This window comes from Rhinatrema bivittatum, chromosome 4 (assembly GCF_901001135.1).
Source record: "Rhinatrema bivittatum chromosome 4, aRhiBiv1.1, whole genome shotgun sequence".
Taxonomy (NCBI): Eukaryota; Metazoa; Chordata; class Amphibia; order Gymnophiona; family Rhinatrematidae; genus Rhinatrema; species Rhinatrema bivittatum.
In genome coordinates this window covers 228885546-228909540 of record NC_042618.1, presented here as the reverse complement: position 1 = coordinate 228909540, position 23995 = coordinate 228885546, and the positions used below count along the sequence as shown (strand labels likewise).

The 23995-nt window shown below is 45.1% G+C and overlaps 1 protein-coding gene across 20 annotated transcripts in view; it reads right to left on the bottom strand.

Annotated features, from left to right (window-relative positions):
* The window catches only part of MICAL3 (microtubule associated monooxygenase, calponin and LIM domain containing 3), a 756715-nt gene that overhangs the window by 466257 nt on the left and 266463 nt on the right, over positions 1 to 23995 (bottom strand). For all 20 annotated transcript variants that reach the window (XM_029599822.1, XM_029599821.1, XM_029599828.1 and 17 more), the window contains 3 exons: positions 20248 to 20363; positions 14115 to 14238; positions 7524 to 7617 (listed from right to left, as the gene is read on the bottom strand). In XM_029599822.1, coding sequence (XP_029455682.1) covers positions 7524 to 7617; positions 14115 to 14238; positions 20248 to 20363 — 334 coding nt within the window. The remainder of the gene's footprint in view (positions 1 to 7523; positions 7618 to 14114; positions 14239 to 20247; positions 20364 to 23995) is intronic.

Below are 23995 nucleotides of genomic sequence, written 5' to 3'. Positions count from 1 at the left end.
AGAAAAACTAGTCCCTTGTGTAGTTGTATCTTGTGAATGATTGTGCCCAGTAGGGGCCACGGCGGGAAGGCATATAGTAGAGTCCCCGGGGGCCAGGGCTGTACCAGGGCATTGATCCCTTGGGACTGCGGTTCCCGCCTGCGGCTGAAGTATCTGGATACTTGGGCGTTGGATCTGTTTGCCAGAAGGTCCATGTCCGGTGTCCCCCACTGATTGACTATCGTCTTGAAGGCTGCGGAAGATAGCCTCCATTCTCCCTGCTGAGGAAGTCTGCAGTGATGTTGTCTTTCCCGGCGATGTGGACGGTGGATATCTCCTGGAGGTTTGCTTCCGCCCACGCCATCAGGGAGTCTATTCCTAGGGACACCTATTGGCTCCTGGTTCCCCCCTGCCGGTTGATGTAGGCTACTGTCGTGGCGTTGTCCGACATTACTCTGACCGCTTTGTTTCGAAGTCTGTGAGTGAACCGCAGGCAGGCTAGTCTGACTGCCCACGCCTCTAGGCAGTTGATGTTCCATCCCGTCTCTTCTGTGTTCCACTGCCCTTGGGCGGTTAATTCCTCGCATTGTGCTCCCCAATCTTGTAGACTGGCATCTGTGGTGAGTAGGGTCCAGATTGGGGAGGATAGTCTTGATCCCCGGCTCATGTGGCTGGCCTACAGCCACCACCTTAGCTGGGTCCATAGAAACATATAGAAACATAGAAATGACGGCAGAAGAAGACCAAATGGCCCATCCAGTCTGCCCAGCAAGCTTCCCTCATTTCTTCTCCCATACTTATCTGTTTCTCTTAGCTCTTGGTTCTAATTCCCTTCCACCCCCGCCATTAATGTAGAGAGCGGTGGAGGAGCTGCATCCAAGTGAAATATCTAGCTTGATTAGTTAGAGGTAGTAGGAGTAGTAACCGCCGCAATAAGCAAGCTACACCCATGCTTATTTGTTTTTACCCAGATTATGTTATACAGCCCTTATTGGTTGTTTATCTTCTCCCCTGCCGTTGAAGCAGGGAGCTATGCTGGATATGCGTGAGGTATCAGTTTTTTTCTTCTCCCCTGCCGTTGAAGCAGAGAGCTATGCTGGATATGCATCGAAAGTGAAGTATCAGGCACATTTGGTTTGGGGTAGTAACCACCGTGACAAGCCAGCTACTCCCCGCTTTGTGAGTGTGAATCCTTTTTTCTTCTCCCCTGCCGTTGAAGTTATGCTGGATATGCGTGAAGTATCAGTTTTTCTTTTCCCCTGCTGTTGAAGCAGAGAGCTATGCTGGAAATTCGTGATGTATCAGTCTTTCTCCGATGCCGTTGAAGTAGAGAGCCATGCTGGATATGCGTCGAGAGTGAAGTATCAGGTACATTTGGTTTGGGGTAGTAACCGCCGTAACAAGCCAGCTACTCCCCGCTTTGTGAGTGCGAACCCTTTTTTCTTCTCCCCTGCCGTTTAAGCAGAGAGCTCTGCTGGATGTGTGAAGTAACAGTTTTTCTTTTCCCCTGCTGTTGAAGCAGAGAACTATGCTGGATATGCATTGAAAGTGAAGTATAAGAATGGAGTGATCAAGCTAGTTGAAAGGCATCAGGAATAGAGGAAGGTGGAGGTAGTAATTTGGATATTTGGTTTGGGGTAGTAACCGCCGTAACAAGCCAGCTACTCCCGTCATTGTGAGTGCAAATCCTTTTTTCCACATTTCCTCTTGCTGTTGAATCTAGTAACCATGTGTATGTTTATTGACTAAGGGTATTGTCTCCAGGCAGTAGCCATCATTCTGGCGAGTCACCCACTCTTCTGCCCGGGAGTGATAGACGTACGGTGTACTTCTGGGACCGTGGGCTCCACTGTGATAGGAGGGGGCACTGTAGGGGCCTCATGTGGGCTCTTGCCCATGGCACTACTTCCAGTGTGGATGCCATCAGCCTGAGGACTTGCAGGTAATCCCATGCTGTGGGACAAGGATCGTTCAGCAAGGTTTGCAGCCGGTTCCACAATTTTGATCTCCTTGTGGGGGTCAGGCTGACCTTGTCCTCTTTGGTGTCAAATCGGACTCCTAGGTATTCCAGCGACTGTGAGGGCTGTATGGAGATTTTGTGTGTGTTGACCACGCATCCTAGGCTCTCCAGTAGAGTTATGACTCTGCTGGTTGCTTGGTGGCTTTCCTCCGGTGACTTTGCCCTGATCAGCCAATTATCTAGGTAAGGGTGAACGAGGATTCCTTCCTTCCTCAGGGTTGCCGCTACCACTACTATTACCTTGGTGAACGTCCGGGGTGCTGTGGCTAGCCCGAAGCGTAGTGCCCAGAACTGGTAGTGACTTTGAAGGACTTTGAAGCGTAGGTAGCGCTGGTGTTCCTGATGAATTGGGATGTGCAGGTAGGCCTCCGAAAGATCCAGGGATATGAGAAACTCTCCTGGTTGTATCGCCCTTATAACGGATCGTAAGGTTTCCATGCGGAAGCGGGAAATCCTGAGGTGGCGGTTGACCGACTTGAGGTCCAGGATGGGTCTGAATGTTCCCTCTTTCTTGGGGACGATAAAATAAATGGAATAATGTCCAGTATTTATTTCCTGTGGAGGCACTGGGGTTATGGCCTCGAGGGCCAGTAGTCTGGACAGTGTAGCTTCCACTGCCGCCCTCTTGAAGGGGTCGTGGCAGGGGGACTCCACGAACTTGTCTGGAGGGGTTCATAGGAAATCCAGGTAGTACCCCTCCTGAATGATGGCTAGGACCCACTTGTCCGATGTTATCTCGACCCATCTGCGGTAGAATAGGGCTAGTCTGCCCTCTATGGGTTCTTCCCTTGGATGGGTTGGCTGAATCTCATTGTGGGGTGCGTCTGGGGCCTGCACCCGAGCTGGTTCCCCTCTTGTTGTGCCTGGTCCGAAAGGACTGGTTCCTGCCCGAAGGGCGGGGGGTTTGATAGTTGCTCCTGTAAGGATTGAAGCGCTGTGAACCTCTGCCCCTAGAGGACCTGGGGAAGGGTCACTGGTTTCTCGTCTTATCCTCCGGCAGGCGCAGCAATGGGGGATTCGCCCCATTTGTCGGCCAGTTTCTCTAGTCCGCTGCCGAACAGGAGGGATCCTTTGAAGGGCATCCTTGTGAGGTGCGTTTTGGAAGATGCGTCGGCCAATCAGCTTCTGAGCCAGAGTTGCCTTCTGGCCGCCACCACCGATGACACTCCTCTGGCCGCTGTGCGCACTAGGTCGGAAGCAGCGTCCGCAAGGAATGATACTGCTGGTTCCATGTATTCTCCAGGGGTGTTATTCCTGGTTTGTGATAAACAGGCACATGTCACCACGGTGCAGGAGGCTGCAATTTGTAGAGACATAGTGGCTACGTCAAATGACTGTTTGAGGATGGACTCCAGACGCCAGTCATGTGTATCCTTGAGCGCAGCTCCTCCCTCTACTGGGATAGTGGTGCGTTTAGAGACCACGCAGATCATGGCATCCACTCTTGGGCATGCGAGAAGATCTTTGGTTGCTGGGTCCAGGGGGTACAGGGCTGCCAAGGCTAGTCCCCCTTTGACCTGGAATGGAGTGCTCCAGAGTCCACATTCAATCAGCTGAGCTGCTTGTAACAGAGGGAAATGTCGGGAAGTCTTGTCGGAGACCCTCCAGCAGGGGTTCAGTTTATGTTCCCCTGAAGTCCCTGGGCCCGGGATAGCGAGCTCCGTCAGGCATTGGTTGACCAGGTCCGGGAGCTCGTCCTTTGTGAAGAAGCGTCTCATGGTTCGGTGAGGCTCTATCCCCGGGGGGAGCTCCCCCTCTTCAGAGATGTCAGAGTTCCCATAGGTGGGGCTTCTGGGTAGTGGAAGCCCTTGCCTAGGTCTTGAAGGGCCTGGGCATGAGGGTCCTCCGGTGGAGCATGTGGCTGGACAGCAAAGGTGTGAAACCCCTTGAAGAACTCCACCCATGAGATCGAAGCTGGGTCGAAGCTGAGGGGCCCTGGATCCTTGGGGTTCCCAGTCTGTGGGGAGGTCCCCCTGGCTAGGTCCGGGGTACCCCCTGAGGAGCTAGAACTCGGACCTGGGTGGGACTGGCCCTGAACTGGATCTCCCAGGGCCTCCTCGCAATGGGTGCACAGGGCATCAGCCTCCTCGCTTTGTGCAGCTCTGATGTGGCATGCTGGGCAGAGGCCTTGAGCTTTTATCTCTGTTTCTGGAGGTGCCATGGCTGTCGGCGCATAAACTACTTATGCGTACTGGTGCGCTTAAGGTAGGCGTGTAGTTGTGTGCGTAGCTATGCGTGCGGCTCTGCGAGCGAAACTTATGCGTGCAAGACCTGATGTGCGTGTAAGGCTATGCGCACACGTGCTTTGTGCGCTTAGATCGGAGTTGTGCGCTCGGGCCAAACGGCGAATGGTGTGGCGAATGGGGCCAAAATGGTGACGGCGAGCACGCGGGCAATATGGCGACCCCCCTCAGAGGGTCGCCACGTGGGTAGACCCTTGGAAATAACCGAGGCCTGGCCCTGTTAGGGTGGATCAACCCGGTGGCACTGGTCCCGGTCGGTGACCTGTGCTCCTCCTCGATCCTCGGAGACCGGTTCAAGCAGAAGATTTCTACCTTACCTTGTCTTCGGCGCTTCCCGGTTGCGTCCCGGGCGTTCTCCGGCTGCGGGGGGAGAGGGCAAATACCTTCACCGCCGCGCTCGAGGATGGACCCACTGCCTCTCAGCCGCGCCCGAGGGTCGGGGGCTAGGTCCTCGCCGTGATTCGGCCGCCGGACCGAGGCTTACCTCCGAGGGACCACGGAAATCACCTCGGGAATCTCAACTAGGGGAGGGAACCTAGGGTATCACCGCAGGAGAGCGGGACTCGTCTTCAGGTAGGTTTGTTCTTTAAAATTTGGATTTTCTTCTTTGAATTTGTTCGAACGCTATGAGAGTGTGCAGATAGTCCCTAACTGCTATGGAGACGGAAATAGTGAAGAGCTGCACTTCCTGCAGGTGTATATGTACTAGGGGCTGACGTCAGATTGAAATCTGATCCATCTCCAACTGCTAGCAGGAGTACACTATAACCATTAGTCCTTAGTCCATCTATTACACTGAAGGTGGTACAGAGATGGGCGAATAATATGATAAAGAGATGGAACATTCAAACACTGGCATTCAAACACTGCACGGAGCGGCAGTAGCCACAGAGGCATTCACGGAGCGGGATGCCAGTGGCCAGTAGTTAGTGTTCCACCTTCACGGAGCGGAAGGATGGAGTGCTGCTATCTCCAAAAAAAATAAAAATAAAAAAACAAACAAAATAAAAACAGGGGTGGGTAAGAGTATGGGGCAAGGGTGTGGCCTGCTTGTTACAGCGGTTGCTACCCCTAATTGAGCTGGATGTCACTTGGATGCAGATACGGCACTGCTCTCTAATTGGTGGTGGGGTGGAGGGGAATTAGGGCTGGAGGGTACTGGAAGCCAATAGTAACAGGTGGGAGAGAGAAAAAGGGAAAAAAATGGATAAAGTGCATAGCTTGCTGGGCAGACTAGATGGGCCGTTTGGTCTTCTTCTGCCGTCATTTCTATGTTTCTATGGAACAGGTTCCAAATGAGGAAAGGCTAAAGAGGTAGGGCTGTTCAGCTTGGAGAAGAGACAGCTGAGGGGGGATATGATAGAGGTCTTTAAAATCATGAGAGGTCTAGAACAGGTAGATGTGAATTGATTATTTACTCTTTCGGATAATAGAAGGACTAGGGGGCACTCCATGAAGTTAGCAAGTAGAACATTTAAAACTAACTGGAGAAAATTATTTCACTCCGCACAATTAAGCTCTGGAATTTGTTGCCAGAGGATGTGGTTAGTGCAGTTAGTGTAGCTGGGTTAAAAAAAAGGTTTGGATAAGTTCTTGGAGGAGATGTCCATTAACTGTTATTAATCAAGATGACATAGGGAATTAACCTCTGCTATTACTGGCATCAGTGGCATGGGATCTACTTAGTGTTTGAGTACTTGCCAGGTACTTGTAGTCTGGTTTGGCAACTGTTGCAAACAGGATGCTGGGCTTGACAGATCTTTGGTCTGACCCAGTATGGCAATTTCTTATGTTCTTATGGTATACGGTGGTAGTAAAATCCAATTTGAGACATGCAGATCTGGTTTTCAAGCCCTTCATAAGAACACATACAATACCAAACACATACTACATACCAAACAGGAAAATAATCTTTGAAATAGAGGCTACCTCGAGCAAGGAAAAATGGGTCAAAACAGTTTAGTTTTGTGCTATAGTATTGGTTGATGTGTCGCATAAGCAAGTTTTGGTTTTTGCATAATTTGTTTAATACCATATAAACCAAATCTGGGATCTTGTCGATCAGATTTAAAAATTAATCAAAGAGAATATACTAACAAAAAGGAGAGAGCTAAATATAGCAACAGATGTATTATAGGCATTTGAAATTCTGTTTTTTCCTAATGGTATGCCCAAGGCAGATTACATAAAAGTAACAAGGCATTGAATGCATAAGTAATCTATGTAGATCTTGCTCTCCAGCACCCTGCTCAAGGCAAGGTGCTTTCCAAAAAGCAAGACAAAAATGGCAATAAAAAGGATGAAGGCAAGATAATAAAAATGGACTAAAACTGGGAAATTGTGTGTTAAAAAAGGTGGATTTTTAGATAAGACCAGAAAACAACTAGTGAAAGAGCATCTTGAAACTTATTAGGTAAATTTCTAGTAAAAATAAATACAATGCAACAAATTACTATAGTGAACTTCTAAAGATTTGAAACTTGTATGATCCTCCCTACTTTATCACTCCCATACCTATAAATCTGTGTAAACAGATGTTGTGCCATTTATCGCCCTGAGGCATCAAAAGTGTGAATTTAGCAGAGACGGCTGAAAAAGGAACTCTCAGGAAAAGTTGTATTTATAAGACAAAATTAACCACCTCTCTTCTTCCTTGGAAGAACCTGTCTGCATTCAAATTACATGTATGCCAGAGGTCTCCACTACTAGTAATGGGGCTTTATGCTATGAAATCAGAAGCAATTGAGAATTTCTTTCTATAGCCCTATAAGCCAACAGATTTAAAGTAGAATTAAAAAAAAAAGTGTTGATAATTTGTTTCACGATTAAAACCACATCGCTCTTTCATTCTTTAATTTAATTCCTGACAAGAAAGTAGTGTATAAAGTTTTTGAAAATTTTTCCATCAAGTAGTTTTTCATCTTAAGTAATATAGAACCGTCTGGTCCTTATCAGAACTCCATATAGGCATCATATCGATATCTGAAAAATGTAAGTACAGCACAAATAGCTAAAGAGAGGGAAGGAGAGTTTTAAAAATAGAGGATATAAACCTGTTCTGGGAAAAAAAAATCCCTAGAAATGAGTAAAGGAAAACAAAAGTAGAAGTAATAGGAAAGTTGATATTTTGAAATATCAATGCAATATGGTGCCTTAACATTCCCCCAGGAAATGGCTTAGAGGCTTCTGAAATTCCCACAGCTATCAAATGCTCTAACACTGACATTCTGCACAATCATGATGACTGTTTTTACTTCAACTTGTTGCAACCTGGTGCTTACCGTTTCGTGCCAATTTTGGTGTCCTGGAATTCACTAAATTCTGCATTTCTACCTGAAGATCCTTTGATTCACGTGTATTGTACAGATGGAGCACCTAAACAAGAAAGGAGAAATTTAATGACAACTAATCCAGCACAAAGACAAAACACATTCAGGAGACTCAACAAAATGGCTTTTCAGAATCGAACCTGGCGCCAATCACTTTTGTCACACTGGAATGGTATGTATAGCTGAGCTATAAGCTTGTGTAATATATTTTAAATTTTATTTTTCTCTTTAGTCTACATACTGAAAAGAATATCCATACCCCTGACGCAGAACTGACTTTCGAAATACCTGCGTCGGGACCTTTTGGAACTTGGGATTTATGCAAAGATAAGTAAAGAAGACCGTTTTGAAGACTTTTTTTATTTGCAAAAGATAAAAATAGAAAAAAAAAAAAAAAAGAATAGTGATGGTACTGGACCAATGATTAAATGTAAAGCTAAGAAGTGCAAAACTGGAAGTGCTTATTATGATGGTCCATGTATGACTGATAACTTGTGCATTTGTTGAAGTTGCCATTTTTGTGTGGTTTCACCAAAATCTCTTTAGACACTCTTATTGGTTTAACAGTATATTCATTCTCAGACCAAGAGTGAGAAGTTGAGGATGGGGGAGGGGGGGGGGGGGGGAGTTGAAAGGGGAAAGCAGAAGTTTTGAAAAAGCTTCTCTAACATTTTTTACATTTTCACCTTCTGTTCTCAAATCTGTCCACTAATAATTTTCAGAATGAACACTAAACATATTGCAAAATCAATGTAAGATCTGTGGACTCTTGTTGCTGTGGTGAGCTTGGATCAGCCTATGGGGTAGGCCCTCAACAGACAGTTGGCAGAGCTAAACAGAATAGGAGCTTCAAATATACCAATCCCTTTCCCCTTGAGTTGAGCCCTTGGGTTCCAGGAGCCAGCAGGTCTTAGGCGAGAGTCTCTGTGGCAATGGCGTAGGCATTGATCCAGGACCAGGCTACGGTCAGGTACAAGAGGCAAGCAAGAATGGTTAGTGTCCAGGCAAGGGTCAGAGGCAGGCAGCAAACAAGATTGGTAAATCTCTAGGCAGGGGCCAGATCCAGAAGTCAATCTGAGGGAAGGCAGAGTAACGAGGCACGATGCAGGAACAGGGACGCAGGAACCAGGAGCAGCAATACATACTACACACAATGATGTAGAAGAACCTTTGCTGAGGCACTGGTAGGGTGACCTAGGTTGGTTTAAATATCAGTGGCGGCAGAAGTCATCAGAGGGTGCCCGCACCCAAACACCCGCCAAAGCTCCTTTCAGAAGTGTTGTGCATGCCTAGAGGGAGCATCCACTGGAGGAGGAGAACAGTGGGGCCTGGGCGCCATGCAGCATGGCTTTAACGGCGGGGAGCAGCGTTCCTGCCAAGGACAGAGTCGGTCAGCTTCAGGGATAGGCATAGCGGCTTGTGGGGGCTTCCCACAAACCGCCAAACGTCACAATCAAAGAAAAGGGAGAGAAAGAAACTTAGCTGCACAGCAACCTGCTGGTTTCAGTTCACTTAATGCATTCCCAGCAGTGAAAGACTTATTATCACTTTATAAGCCATATCATTGCAAGACTGGGCAATTAGTGAGTTTCTGATTACAGAGGGAAACGGGCAGAAGAACGAAGCAGCATCAGGTAAGTGCTGCTGGAAGAAGCAGCTGAATTTTCTAGGAAGCTAGGGCTGTTGGGGGAGAGGGAAGGAAAGGAAAGAGAAAGTACTGATGCCAAGGAAGGGAAAGGGTAGGAAAGGGAAGGTAATTGGCAAGGGGAGGGATGGGATGGATGGTGTGACAGAGGCTGATGGATTATATCGGGGGAGGGGTGGAAAGTGAGAGTAGGAAGGGGAAGGTGATGGTGATGGTGATGATGCCAGGAGAATGGAGGGAGAGAACAGGGAGGGGAAGGTGATGATGCCAGGAGAGTGGAGGGAGAGAGCAGGGAGGGGAAGGTGATGATGCCAGGAGAGTGAAGGGAGAGAGAGCAGGGAGGGAGAAGGTGATGATGCAGGCGACGGGTTCAGAGGGGAGAGAAAAGGAAAGAGAAGGTGATGATGTAGGGGGTAAAGGGGAGAGAAAAGGAAAGAGAACGCACAATTAAGCTCTGGAATTTGTTGCCAGAGGATGTGGTTAGTGCAGTTAGGGTAGCTGGGTTTAAAAAAGGTTTGGATAAGTTCTTGGAGGAGAAGTCCATTACCTGCTATCAATCAAGATGACTTAGGGAATAGCCTCTGCTATTACTGGCATCAGTAGCATGGGATAGACTTAGTGTTTTGGTACTTGTCAGATTCTTGTGGCCTGGTTTGGCCTCTGTTGAAAACAGGATGCTGGGCTTGATGGACCCTTGGTCTGACCCAGCATGGCAATTTCCTATGTTCTTATGAGAAGGTGATGATGCGGGGGGATAGAGGGAGATGAAAGGGAAGAGAAGGTGATGCTAGGGGGAGAGGGACAGGAGAAGAAGGTGATGATACTTGAGGTGGTGTGGGGGGGGGGGTGTGGGGGGGGGGGGGGAGAGGGAAGGGAAGAAAAAGGTGATGTTGCCAAGAGTGCTGGAGAGAAGATGAAGACTGCAGTGGGAGTGAAGGGAAGAGGGGAAAAGATGGTGATGAGGGGGAGAGGTAAGAGAAAAGGTGATGATGCAGGGGTGGGGAGAGTGACGAGAAGGTGATGATACCAGAGATTGTGGAGGGGGGTAGAGATGAAAAGAGAATGATGATGCCGGGGGGGGGGGGGGGGTATAGGGAAGGTGAAGAGTACCATGATGAAGTGAGCCCAATACCAGGTGTGCCATGACACAAAAAAAGGTTGGGAACCACTGAATTAATGGATGAACCTAAGGTGCAACTCATTTCATCATTGGTAACGTAAATTCCTAAACATTTTTCCTACACTGATAATGTTAGAAATTAACAAAATCGACACAGATTTCAATCACTAAGGCAATACTATTTACCTCTAGTTCAAGAGGGCTGCAAATGGGTCAGGTTTACAGAATTTTCTTAAGGAATATGCACGAGATATTTCCATACATTCAAGGCAGTGTGCATGCAAACTTCTCACATTAGAGAAATCCTAAAATCTGGCTCATTTGCAGTCCTCAAAGACTGGAAGTAAATATCACTACACTAAAGCTTTTTTGCTTTTTTTTTTTTTTTTTATTGTTCACCATCTTGAACATTTTTTTGGAAGGGAAGTCCTATAAATAGATAAAATAAAGCAGGTTCTCTGTAGAAAGTAGGATGAGTTAGCAATTACACATAGGCTATTTCAGTCTTTGGCACTGACATGGACCCAGTTCTCAGAGCTCAGTAAAGACTTTACTGAACATACGCAGGAGTTTCCGTGCATGCATACTACCTCGTTAGCCCATCAGTCTCTTCCAAAACTTAAGCTTTAGCAAGCTAGTTGGGGTCTACAGGAAGGCGGGTAGGTATTAAGAATGGCCAATCCATCTCGATGTCTACAAGGAACCCCATTTACAGATAAGCAAACTTGCTTTCTCGGTTGGCAAGCAGGTATGAATTATCTATTATGCGTGAGAAGTCCCAAGCTGACTGCAATGTGGAAGCCCTTAAAGACAACCTGGCCCCAGCAAGTGAAGAGTTGACAAGCTGTACAGAACTGTTTGTCCAAAGTTACTGTCCCTTTGGGACAAGCTGTCCAGACAGTAGTGGGAGGTGAAGGTCAGGGGCATTGCTAGATACTTCAAAGATCAGGGGCACAGGTCCCTAGGCAGAGTAGCCAACTTTTCCATGGACAGTAACAGGACACCCCACCAAAAGCTAAGTTCTTAAGACTTCCCCACTCTGAGATTTTGATAATTAAGCCCCCTTCCCAAAAGGATCATGTAAAAAAAAAGAAAAGAAAACCAAGAACAGAGTGCAACAGTTTCTGCTGGACTAATGTTTGTGCACCAACAACACTGCAAGAACCAAGGGATACACTATTCTGGTTGACTGTCAGTAATGTGCTGCTAATGTCAAGCCAAGGGACTCTCACCAGCTCTGTTCCATTTGGTGAAGTGTGCTTTTATTCATTTTCACAAAATAATTTAAACTCTCCACCATCTCTCTCCAGACTAAAAATGATATTCCAATCATGGGATTCTGAAGAATTATGTAAAAATAGAGAATAAACGTTTTTGACACTCCATGGTCTATTAGTTAAAATTTGTAACCTATCATTAAAATCATCCATTGTACCTGAAGACTAGAGGGTAGCCAAATGTAACCCCAATACTTAAAAAGGGCTCAAGGGGCGATCCGGTTAACTATAGACCAGTGAGCCTGACTTCAGTGCCAGGAAAAATAGTGGAAACTATTCTCAAGATCAAAATCTTAGAGCATATAGAAAGACACGGTTTAATGGAACACAGTCAGTATGGATTTACCCAAGGGAAGTCTTGCCTAACAAATCTGCTTCATTTTTTTGAAGGGGTTAATAAACATGTGGATAAAGGTGAACTAGTAGATGTAGTGTATTTGGATTTTCAGAAGGCATCTAACAAAGTCCCTCATGAGAGGTTTCTAAGAAAACTAAAAAGTCAAGGGATAGGAGGCGATGTCCTTTCGTGGATTACAAACTGGTTAAAAGACAGGAAACAGAGAGCAGGATTAAATGGTCAATTTTCTCAGTGGAAAAGGGTAAACAATGGAGTGCCTCAGGGATCTGTACTTGGATCAGTGCTTTTCAATATATATATAAATGATCTGGAAAGGAATACGATGAGTGAAGTTATCAAATTTGCAGATGATACAAAATTATTCAGAGTAGTTAAATCACAAGCGGATTTTGATAAATTGCAGGAGGACCTTGCAAGTCTGGAAGACTGGGCATCCAAATGGCAGATGAAATTTAATGTGGACAAGTGCAAGGTGTTGCATATAGGGAAAAATAACCAATGCTGTAGTTACACGATGTTAGGTTCCATATTAGGAGCTACCACCCAGGAAAAAGATCTAGGCATCATAGTGGATAATACTTTAAAATCGTCGGCTCAGTGTGCTGCAGCAGTCAAAAAAGCAAACAGAATGTTAGGAATTATTAGGAAGGGAATGATTAATAAAATGGAAAATGTCATAATGCCTCTATATCGCTCCATGGTGAGACTGCACCTTGAATACTGTGTACAGTTCTGGTTGCCGCTTCTCAAAAAAGATATAGTTGCTATGGAGAAGGTACAAAGAAGGGCAACCAAAATGATAAAGGGGATGGAACAGCTCCCTATGAGGAAAGACTCATCAGGTAATCAGCAGAGACCATGGGTTTTGCACCTCCGCCACCTGCTGGAGACAGAGTAAGACTGAGGGACCAGAAATTTCATTACGAGATATATTGAATGCTGTCACTCATTTGGAATCTTTTTCATCAAGTTGTTCCCCAGTTGTGTCAATATTCTTCAGGGCTTCGCAAAATTTAGGGATTTAGAACAGAGAACTGAAACTTTACAGTCTCAAATACTATCCCATTCAGCCGCTATTACATCAGTGCAATCTAGCACCACTGAAGCAATTAAGGAGTCTGGTTTTTGCACTCAAGAACTTTTTGAAAACCGGGTAAGATCTAAGAATCTTCACCTGTTGAATTTTCCAAAGACGAGGTTTCTCTCTAGCCAGGAATCGTTCAAGAGATACGTGGTTGAGACTCTGCAATTTTCTCCAAACAAAAGTTTTATGTTTTCCAATTATTACATGCCAAATTCTGAGAAGGTTCCCAACTTGGTTGAGGGCTCCTCTGAATTATTGGCTCCCTTTGATAGATCTGATATGTCTAATTTCCTTCAATCTTCTCAAGATAATATTTTCACTTGTAGTACTCTCATTGTTTCTTTTGTACTTGATACTAAAAGATATTTTGTTTTCACAGTATTTTAAATATAAAAATGCCTTATTCTGTGGTCAAAAAGTCGATTTTTCCAAAAAAAATTGCAGGGAATCTCAGATGAGATAGAAGCAATTTTTGCTTTTGAACAGCAAGTTTTGGATTTGGGCGACTCATTTTTTCTGAAGTTCCCTTGCAACTGTGAAGTGATTTTTCAGAAAAATAATTTTCTCCCTTCTGATCCTCTCACTTAGAAACTTTTTTGATGGATAAATCTCAGAGTAATTGAGTTATTTTGGGTCAGGTGCGTTTCAATTTTTTTTTTCTTTTATATTTGGTCTAACGCTCTGAGAGCGTGCAGATAGCTCCTAACTGCTTTGGAGACAGAAAATACTGAGGAGATGCACTTCCTGCAGGGGTATATGTACTAGGGGCTGACATCAGATTGAAATCTGATCCGTCTCCAACTGCTAACAGGAGTACACTATACCCATTGGTCCTGAGTCCATCTGCTACACGCTAGGAAATAGCAGCATTGTTTACTACTTTTTTTGACCCGCTTTAATAATGATGACTTGAGATTCATTGCATTGTTATTTTTTATTTTCTTAATATGTATCTCTATGTATCTCTGCTTGACATTTTACTCGTGTTATGATTTAAAACTTAATGAAGATAAAGTTAAAAAAAAAAGGGGGGGGGGGGGGGCTCTCAGGCTAACTTACCTGGTTTGGCCGTAAATGGAGGCTGACGTTAGGATATCTTGTGGTAGGATCAATGCTGTACTGGCTGAAGTTTTTATTCACATTCTCAGGGGTAGTCTGAGGCAGTAACCTATAAACACTCTCTCTAAAACAGAAAGAGAATCCATATTAATTACATAAATACATAGCATTCATCATATATTTTACAGACAATGCAAGCTGTTCAGTGAAGATAAGAATGAACCAGGCAGCCACAGCTGAAACAAATAGTATCACTGTCATACATAAATGCATGGAAAATTAAATAAAGAGGCAGCCAACTTCTCCAGAACAAATTCTATTTCCATATTAGGTCCGGGCAACTGCTGGCATGGGCGCCCGGTCCCCGAGGCCTCATCCTCCTCGGAGGACCCAGGAATCGGGATCACTCCGGTGGAGGGTGTCTGTGGCCGAGGAGGCATCGGAGGCCCCTCGGGCACTGGTTGCATTGGCAGGGCGCCAAGAAGGACATACAGATGCTCCAGCAAGGGTGCAAGCATCAAAGGCGGAGGCTCGGGCACTGGCAGCGCGACCCTTTAGCGCTTTGAGTACCACCGATTGCACCCTGCAGTCCAACACTTCCTGGAAGTCCTGGGTAGTATGGACTGATGGAGGGGACGAGGCATCACCGGCATATCCTCGAAGGGATTACGAGGCGGCACAGCGCCCAGCACTGTTGCCGGTGGGGAACACCTCGGGCTACCAGGGGCACAGGAGGATGGGGCCTCCGGTGGTCGGTGCCACTTCAATGGCAGCTCAGCAGCTGCTGATGCTGCTCCGGAACCGGACCCGTGGTGGGACGGTGACCAGTGTCTATGCTTCCTAGATTTTCAGCGCAAGGAAGATGATGACCCCCAAGGTTATGGTAAGGGGAGAGTCCACCGAGGATTGATCTCCCTCTCCCCGGTCCTTAGGGGTACTGGAGAGCGGAACCGCCAGGAGAAGAGATGGGGACGGTTTCCTTAGGCATGAAGGATTCCAAAGCCGAAGTAGAGTGTTTTGGAGAGCCAAAGAGCTTCTCCATTTTATCCAGTCACACAGAACGGTCACCCTCAAATGTCATGCGAAGCCCCCAGGCAGAGAATACACACCTAATGCAGATCCGTGATGGACATGGTCTGCGGGCACTAGGGACACCGTCGAAAAACCTAACGCCATCGAAAAAAAAAAAGAGGCTGGCGCGCGGTCAATGACCAATGGGCACCCAGGTGTGGGAGTCGGGAATCAACTGCGAATAACGAAGGCAAAAGCCAAGGGTACCTACCGAACGGAGGAACCGAACACAAAAGGGGACCAGACACAGAAAAAACCCCTGAAAAGACAGCAAAATACTTGAGGATTTGGAGCGCCACAGCCGCGAGGCTACTGCAACACAGAAAAGAAGAAACTGAAGGGGAACCTCGCATGGATACACGAATAGCAGCAGGCTGGGCAAATATTTTCCGTGCCAAATGTTTTCCCGTGCCAGGCTCTATCAGATGATGTCACCCACATGTGAGGACCACCATCCTGCTCGTCCTAGGAGAAAAGGTTAAGGTGAAAAATCAGTCACAACCTTAGGCTGGAACTTGGGACGTGTATGCAGGACCACATAATCATGAAAATTTTGTGTAAGGTGGGTATGTCACCAAGGCCTGAAGCTCGCTGACCCTACGAGCTGAAGTAACCGCCATCAGGAATAGGACCTTCAGCTCATAGGTGCACATAGGCTCAAAAGGAGGATGCATGAGCCGTGCAAGCCCAACATTGAGATCCCTGGAAGCCATTGGGGGGGGGGGGGGGCCCGCAGAGGTGGCATTAACTGCAGCAGGCCCCGCATGAAGCAACCTACAATAAGCTGAACTGAGATAGGTGTGCCTGTAACACCCTGATGTTAAGCACTAATTGTGCTCAGATGGACTCTGACCGAGCTGGTTTTAAGCCCGGCCTCGGAAAGGTGCCACAAGTAGTCCAAGAATCTGGAAAGTGGGCATGTAAATATATCTAATTCATTCCCCGCACACCACACCAAGAACCACTTCCACTTCAACATGTAAGACTTCCTAGTGGAAGGCTTCCTGGAAGCTACCAGCACATGGGCGAAATTTTCAGAGAGATCCAGGAGTTGAAAGACTAGGCACTCAACATCCAAGCTGTCAAGGCTAACACCTGGAGGTCAGATGGCACAGAGTGCCCTGATTCTATGTTATCAGATCGGGTGTAGTCCCCAGGAGGATGGGATCCCTGATCAACAGGTCCTGAAGAAGGGGAAACCAGACCTGCCTGGGCCAGTGCGGCGCTACTAGGATCATGATCCCCTGGTCCTGCTGGAGCTTCAGGAGAGTTTTCATGAGAAGTGGAAGAGGGGGATACATGTACAGGAGACCTGTGCGTCAATGAAAGGTGAAGGCGTCGGAGGAAGACGGCCGTCCGTTCTGAATAAGGAGCAAAAATTGCTCACCTTGCAGTTGAACGGGGAGGCAAACAGGTCCACATCCAGAGATCCCTACAGGCGGAAGATCCGGGCTGCCATATTCGGGTCCAGTGACCACTTGTGCAGTTGAAAAGAGCAGCTGAGACGGTCTGCCAGCATGTTCAGTGTCCCGGGTAGGTACATTGCTCGTAGAGATATCTCTTGCAATAGAGCCCAGGACTAGACTTGCACAGCCTCCTGGCAGAGAAGGAACACTCCCATGCCTTCCTACTTGTTGATGTACTACATCACAACCTGATAGTCCGTGTGGATCAGACTACTCCTCCACTCAAAGCTGAAGAATAGATTTTCTGGGGGAGTCATCCTTGACTCCTCATGTTCAGAGTAGTCATCAGATCCATAACATCACCCCCAGGAGTGCTCAGACTCCAACTCAGTATCATATACTATTAAAATTGTACAAGTCTGTACCTGACTAGCAGCCAAAACCTCAATGAGTGTTCCCCTTGACTGCTGGGGTCTAGACTCCAATGTCATATGATGGTCTTGATGAAGCTTCCTCCCCTGATGCACTAACAATGGTGCAGCTAGTACAGAAGCCATCAGAATTTCTGGAATAGGATGCACCTCCATCTGCTTCGATACTGATGAACCAACACTTGCAAAATGGTAATCCAAAGCCCCCTTGATCCTTCTCTCCAACTCCTCAAGTACTGCTGATGTTAAGACTGCACGGGAAGCAGGGGTGATGGTAACATCTTCCTGAGATGCTCTAGGTATATCGGTGGTGGTAATCTGGGCCCTCAAATCTAACATAATCCCCCAGAAATCATCAAGGGTGAGTAGTCCTCTCTACAGGGCTGCTTGGGAGAATGTATGGCTGCTGCCAGTATCACAATGCATTGATGGGGACCAATATTGATGCTTCTTGGCTTTCATCTGATGCACAGCATCAATACCGCCCCCCCCCATGCCAATACCAGTGAAGATGAATCCTTCACTTTCAACATGGGAGGAACTAGAGGATACTCTGTTTCCATGGCCTCTATCAGTACATGACTTTGAAGAGGATTTGACCACCAGTGTCCAGTGTAGCTGCAGGGCCCACTGGGGGTCTATGTTGCCAATGTATTTGGTTCAGACTTATCTGAACCAAAGTGCTTCTCCATACACTTCTGATGGTTACAAAGACCGTAGAAGAAATCTTCCAACAGGTGTTACAACCAGAGATATCATGCCTCATAGTCAGACACAACGGTAACAAAAACAGAGGATTAAATTATCAATTTCTCTACCACACTATATTGCTATACACACGAAGAGAAACTTTGCTAATCCATTTTTTTTTTATTATTTTTCACATATTATAACAAAACCCATATATCAAAATCCTATCTAGACAATTAAAATCTAACTATCTCAACCATACCTCATTCATCCAGTTAAAAACATGTATATTGCACCATATAACAATTGTATTGCACTTGTATAATTTATTATATTAATATACAATTTAAATCATCTATATATTCTTATTTAAATGTTATTTCTTCATCCTTTCCTTTTCTTCCACGTATATAATATTCATGAATGAGGTATGGTTGAGATAGTTAGATTTTAATTGTCTAGATAGGATTTTGATATATGATTTTCATAGTCAGACACAGCACATCTCTATAGTGAGGGTCAGTTAACATTATGTAGCTGCACCAGCTGCATTTCTCAAAGCCACTTGCTGCTTTCTGGTACTTCGGATGAAAAATTAGCTGCACCAAAATCAAATGACTCAATTTAAAAAAAAAACAAAAGGGGCATTTAGTGCTGGTTGATGCACCTGCACAGATGCTGCTATGCAGCCACGAAAGAAAAAAGGAAGTTGTAAAAGTCAAAGAGAATCCTAACCAAGATGATCTAATGAGAGAAGTAAGCCAAAATGAGGGAGGCTCACCTCAAACCACGAGGGTTTTTTTTTTCCTATACATACGTGCAAGAAGCCCAAGTAAGCAGTGTAAATATTCTCCAACCATTGGCTCTGCATCTACGCAAACTGAAGGGCCCATACGCAAAATGCTGACACGCAGACTAATCCACCCATGCTCAGTAGAGCACTCTAGAAAGCTTTACTAGCTTGGCAGTCACTATTTTGGCCTGGGCTCCTTCAGATGTCGTCACTCATTTGTGAGACCTGAGCATCCTGTTTGTCCTCAGAGAAATTATCTACATATAAACTAATAGTGAATTTTGTGGTTGTGTAAACACTTAGGGACTAAAATAAGAACATTATGACAAAAATTAGGAAAGAAATTACAACAGCACAAAAAAAAATGTAAAAACTGTTCTGGCAAAATACCTCCTCAGGTAATGCACAAAATCAAAACTGAGTGACAGTCAGTTTAGTGTCACGAGGGCCCTTTCCCAGACACATTTAGAACATTTTGTTCAGAACTCTCCAGACATTCCAATGAGGCATGTAACAGATCTCCTGACCAATGGGTGGGCCTCCACTGAGACTGTTTTGTTGTTAAAAAAAAAATAAAATATATATATATATATATATTTCTAGCTGGAATTTTGTAGTTGAAAGTAATTTGCTTTTTATTCTATACATTATGAAAGATGGTATTGTTATCTACTAATTAACAGGATCCCTCAACCCAGATTGTCATGTAGAGCGCAATAATCAAATTTTATGTGAACGTGTGTTTACTTGTGTAAAACCAGGGTTTGATTATTGCCCACCACTCTCCCCCCAATGAACACAACTAAAGGTATGTGTGCTGAATGACCACATACTTTTGTTTATAAAATGTTTATACTGGTTTCCAGGTCAAAAAGATTGCTCAAAGTAGTGTACAATAAAATCATACAAATAAAATAAGCTACAGGCATGTTAAGATTTCATTCTGAAATCCTCATGTGCATTTTCAGGCACTTATGCTGCCATTATTGCTGCTCCATATATTAAATCAGGTATTTTCTGTATAATAAAGCACAGTACTCTCAACTGTAGAACAATGATCAAATTACATTACTTACAAAGTTCAGCAGCATATCTGCAAATCACTATACATAATCTGCACACTACAAATCACTATACATAATCATAGTTATAAGGCATTCAAACTTCAAACTCTCACCTACCATGACCAAATCCAGTGTTAACAGTAATGCACATTTTAACTTTTCAGAAGTGCTTTCTATCAATGCTGCATTCTTTGAGAGACTCGTGACATTTCCCAAATAGTTCTGGATACAATTTATTTTGTGACCTGGCCAAGTCAGTCCCAGTGATCCATGGTTACATTAAAAGAGTGAATTGCCTGTCACATTACACAATTTGTGTTCATTTTATATGAAGGACGTGGTATGCATTTTTACTAATGCCAGACAGTTCAAACTCCAACCATGCTTTTCCGAATGATCATTTTAGCATTGAATTAACAAATCTTCTATAGCTGTACTAAAACAATTCTTCAAAGTTTTCTGAAAAGGCTTTTTCTTAGACTTCCGATGAGGTTGCTAAGAGCAATTAGTAATCACTCTCATATACATTTCTGAACTGTAATCACTCGTTGAGCTTGTCTTTCTTAATTTTCTGAAAACCACTTTATTTGTAACAGCTGTGGCATTCCAATATTTTGCGCTAGTCACGATATTATTAAAATCCCACAGGGTCAGTGCACTGAGCCAATTCCACCATACCTCTCTGCAAGGACCTCTAAGGGGCTGGTTCCCTGGGCCCAACTTCGTACCATCCAGGCAGAATCCATGGCAGCCAGAAAACCCCGGGCAATTCCAGTTCCCATTGGCCAAAAGGGCTAGATACAGCAGACAATGAAAAAGAAAGTAAAGAATTATTATAAACAAATTTGGGTAATCTTCTCTCCCATGATGCTAAGAAACAAAACCAGTTCCTGGGACTTCTATATTCGGGTAGCAGAGATAAAAATTACACTATAATGGAAGCAAAACATTTGGTTTTCAAGTAGTAAAGAGAATGGCAATATGGTACATCAATTCATCATAAAAAAAAACAAAACAGTATTTAGAGAATCATGAAAGCAGGCAGCAATCTTGCCTGGAAAGCATTTATTTAAAGGAGGAGAGAATAAACTACAAGATAACAGAAAAATACCCAGACACTGAGACCACCTTAGCAGTTTAATTTGCATACACCAACTCCTGCTGTCAGCTGCAAGGAGTTTGCAACACCAGTAAGCCGGTGTAAATTCTGGTGACATCTACTGGATGACTGTACGGCAGCAAAACTGCTTTTGCATCCTTCTTTCTTAGTCACCAGAAGTCACTGTATTGGAGTTTTGATGACTAGTCTCAGAATAGTAAACACTGTGGACAGACCAGTGAATTTCACAGGCAAAAGTGTAAAAGTGAAACACACAGAACATCAGGGATCCATGCAATAGGAACAGAACTAGTATTCTCAAACAGTAACAGACAGTGTTCATTTATGGGCTTTTATGGAAAAGAGAGAGAGATGAGTGAATTTTTAGAAGTCTTGAACACCATCCAAATGTTAATCAAAAGTGAGATCATTATTTTATAGTATCCTGGTATTGATCACTTTCTGCTCCTCTCAACTGTGTGTACAGAATACGGATATTCCTGTTGTTTCGCAGGTTGAGTCTTGGTCTTATAATTGACTCATATTTGAAGCTACTCCTTGATGCCTATGACATTAGAATGGTGTCTCAAGCAATGATACTACCTTTACCTGATTATTGTAATTCACTGTTTACTGGTCAACTAGCTTATGTCTTGAGCGCTCTGCAAATACTACAAAATACTGCAGCCCGGTTGATTTCCGGAAGAATGAGGGATCATAACACATCAGTTTTATATGAGTTGCATTGGTTGCCAATACAGGGGCACGTGAAATTTAACATTATTCATTGCAACAGTCTCTTTTCCTTGAGAAAATTCCATGTTTTATATTTATAACACAATGGGTACCCTTCGCTCTTCACAACAGGGATTGCTAGATGTCACTTCAGTGCAGCAGGTATGGCATGGCTTATAGATACGGGAGAGGCGGCTTTCTTTGTTGCTGCTCCAATGCTCTGGAAGTCTTTGCTTACTACCATGTACAAAGACTTTAAAAAGTCATGCTCAAAACATTTCAGCAAGTTTTTAATTGACTTGGCAGGATGGGTTTTAAGATGTGGCTCATCTTGTGAATTTTAGGGTTTTTGATAATTGTTTTATCTGTATATATGTTTGTGCTTAATTTGTTTTATTCATATATGTTGTAGTGCTTATTATAAGATTGTGAATATTCTTATTTTGTAAGTCTCCTAGGGCTTCAGCATGGGCGACTCAAATGTATAACAAACATAATTAAGCGCAGTTGCTTACCTGTAACAGGTGTTCTCCTAGGACAGCAGGATGTTACTCCTCATACATGGGTAACATCAGATGGGGCCCAGCACGGAAAACTTCTGTCAAAGTTTAAAGAGACTTTGGCTGGCACACTGAGCATGCCCAGCATGCCACAATCCCTGCGTCCACGTGGGGGTCTCTCTTTAGTCATGCAAGTAGATACAATAAAACCAAAAATCAGGAGAACCCAACTCCAAGGGGCGGCGGGTGGGTTTCGTGAGAACTAACATCCTGCAGTGCTAAGAGTACCCCTGTTACAAGTAAGCAACTGCGCTTTCTCCTAGGACAAGCAGGATGGTAGTCCTCACACATGGGTGAATCTCTAGCTACAGGCCAGATCCGACTCAAGGGAACCACAAGACACCAAACCAGGTGCCAACAGGCACAACATTAGAGGTGCTGGTGGTGACCTCGGGGACAGCCTGAACAAAAAACCAGGGGCAACTGCTGGAAGAGTTGGGTTCATAGCTGAAAAAGATTGTGCAGCACAGACTGGCCAAATCTGCTATCTAGTCGGCCAACCCTGTCCAGACAATAATATGCAGCAAAAGTGTGAAGGGAACTCCACGTTGCAGCTCTGCAAATTTCTCCCATCAGGACTACACAGAGGTAGGCCACAGAGGCTGCCATGGCCCTTTCGGAGTGCGCTGTGGCAGGATACTCTAGCTGCAGGCCCGCCTGGTCATAGCAGAAAGAAATACAGTCTGCTATCCAGGTGGAAAGAGTCTGCCTGGTAACAGCCCTGCCTAGCCAACTGGAGTCAAATGATATAAAAAGCTGGGTGGACAGCCTGTGGCCCGCCAAACAGTCCAGGTAGAAGACCAGGGCTCTCTTGCAATTCAGTGTGTGCAGCACCTTTTCCCCCGGGCCGGCATGAGGCTGGGGGAAGAATGTAGGCAACACAACGGACTCGTTAAAATAGAAATCTGTAACCACCTTGGGCAGAAATGAGGGGTGCGTGCGCAGAACTACCCAGTCATGATAGAACCTAGTATAGGGTGGATAAGTCACTAAGGCGAGGGTTGGTAGCAGGTGGATTGAGGGTAATCTGTTCGCTTCAGTCCCGAGGCGTTGAGGGTGCAGACGCCGGTGAAGGATCGGACTTACCCGAGCTGAAGACCTTCTCCATTTTATCCAGCCTGGCCCGCCAGCCCTTCAGGGTCATCTGAGTGCATAATTCGCAGCTGCAGACATCATGAGACGCCCCCAGGCAGAGGATGCACACATCATATGGATCCGTTAGGGACATCCACAGAAACCCGAGGCCGTCATGAGGCATACAGAGACTGCGAGGGCACAATGACCAGCGGATATGGAAGGAGGAAAAAAATTACTTGACTGCAAAGAACCCGAGGGGACTGAGCGAGACCCAGTGCAGGAAAAAAAGGTAAAAAGTATAAAGTGTATTCACGAAAAAAGGACTAGTTTTCCTCAAAAAAGCACGAGCTCCACCTCTGCGGAATAGAAAGGACTGAAGAGAAACCCCGCATGGACGCAGGGATAGTGGCATTCTGGGCATGCTCAGTATGCCAGCCAAAGTTTCTAGAAAGTTTGACAGAAGTTTTCCGTACTGGGCTCCATCGGATAAGGTCACCCATGTGTGAGGACTACCATCCTGCTTACCACCCTAGGAGAAAATTAAATTACAATTAACTTCTGTGATCTGGCAGCAGCAGGTTAACAAGACTTGGCAGCTGCATTTTTTTGGCCCAGAGGGCAGAAGCAACCCCAAACTCAGTGAGACACCAGGGGTCAATCCTTAGAAGCCCATAATTTTTTCCATCCCTGAAAGCAGGCTCACAATTCATAGTAAAACTAAGCTAATCCAAAATCTTTTTGATTCATAGCTGGAAAGACTCATTCTTTACTTGCCATTATAAATCAGAAGGTGGCAATAAGTTTGTTTTATTCAGCTGATATCTCATCACTGTTTTTCAAACTAAATACCACTACCACTACTTCTACTTATGATATTTATATCGCTGGATGACTGCACGACAGTATGCACCATAGAACGACAAATAAACCATTCTTTTGCAGAAGGAAGATTTAC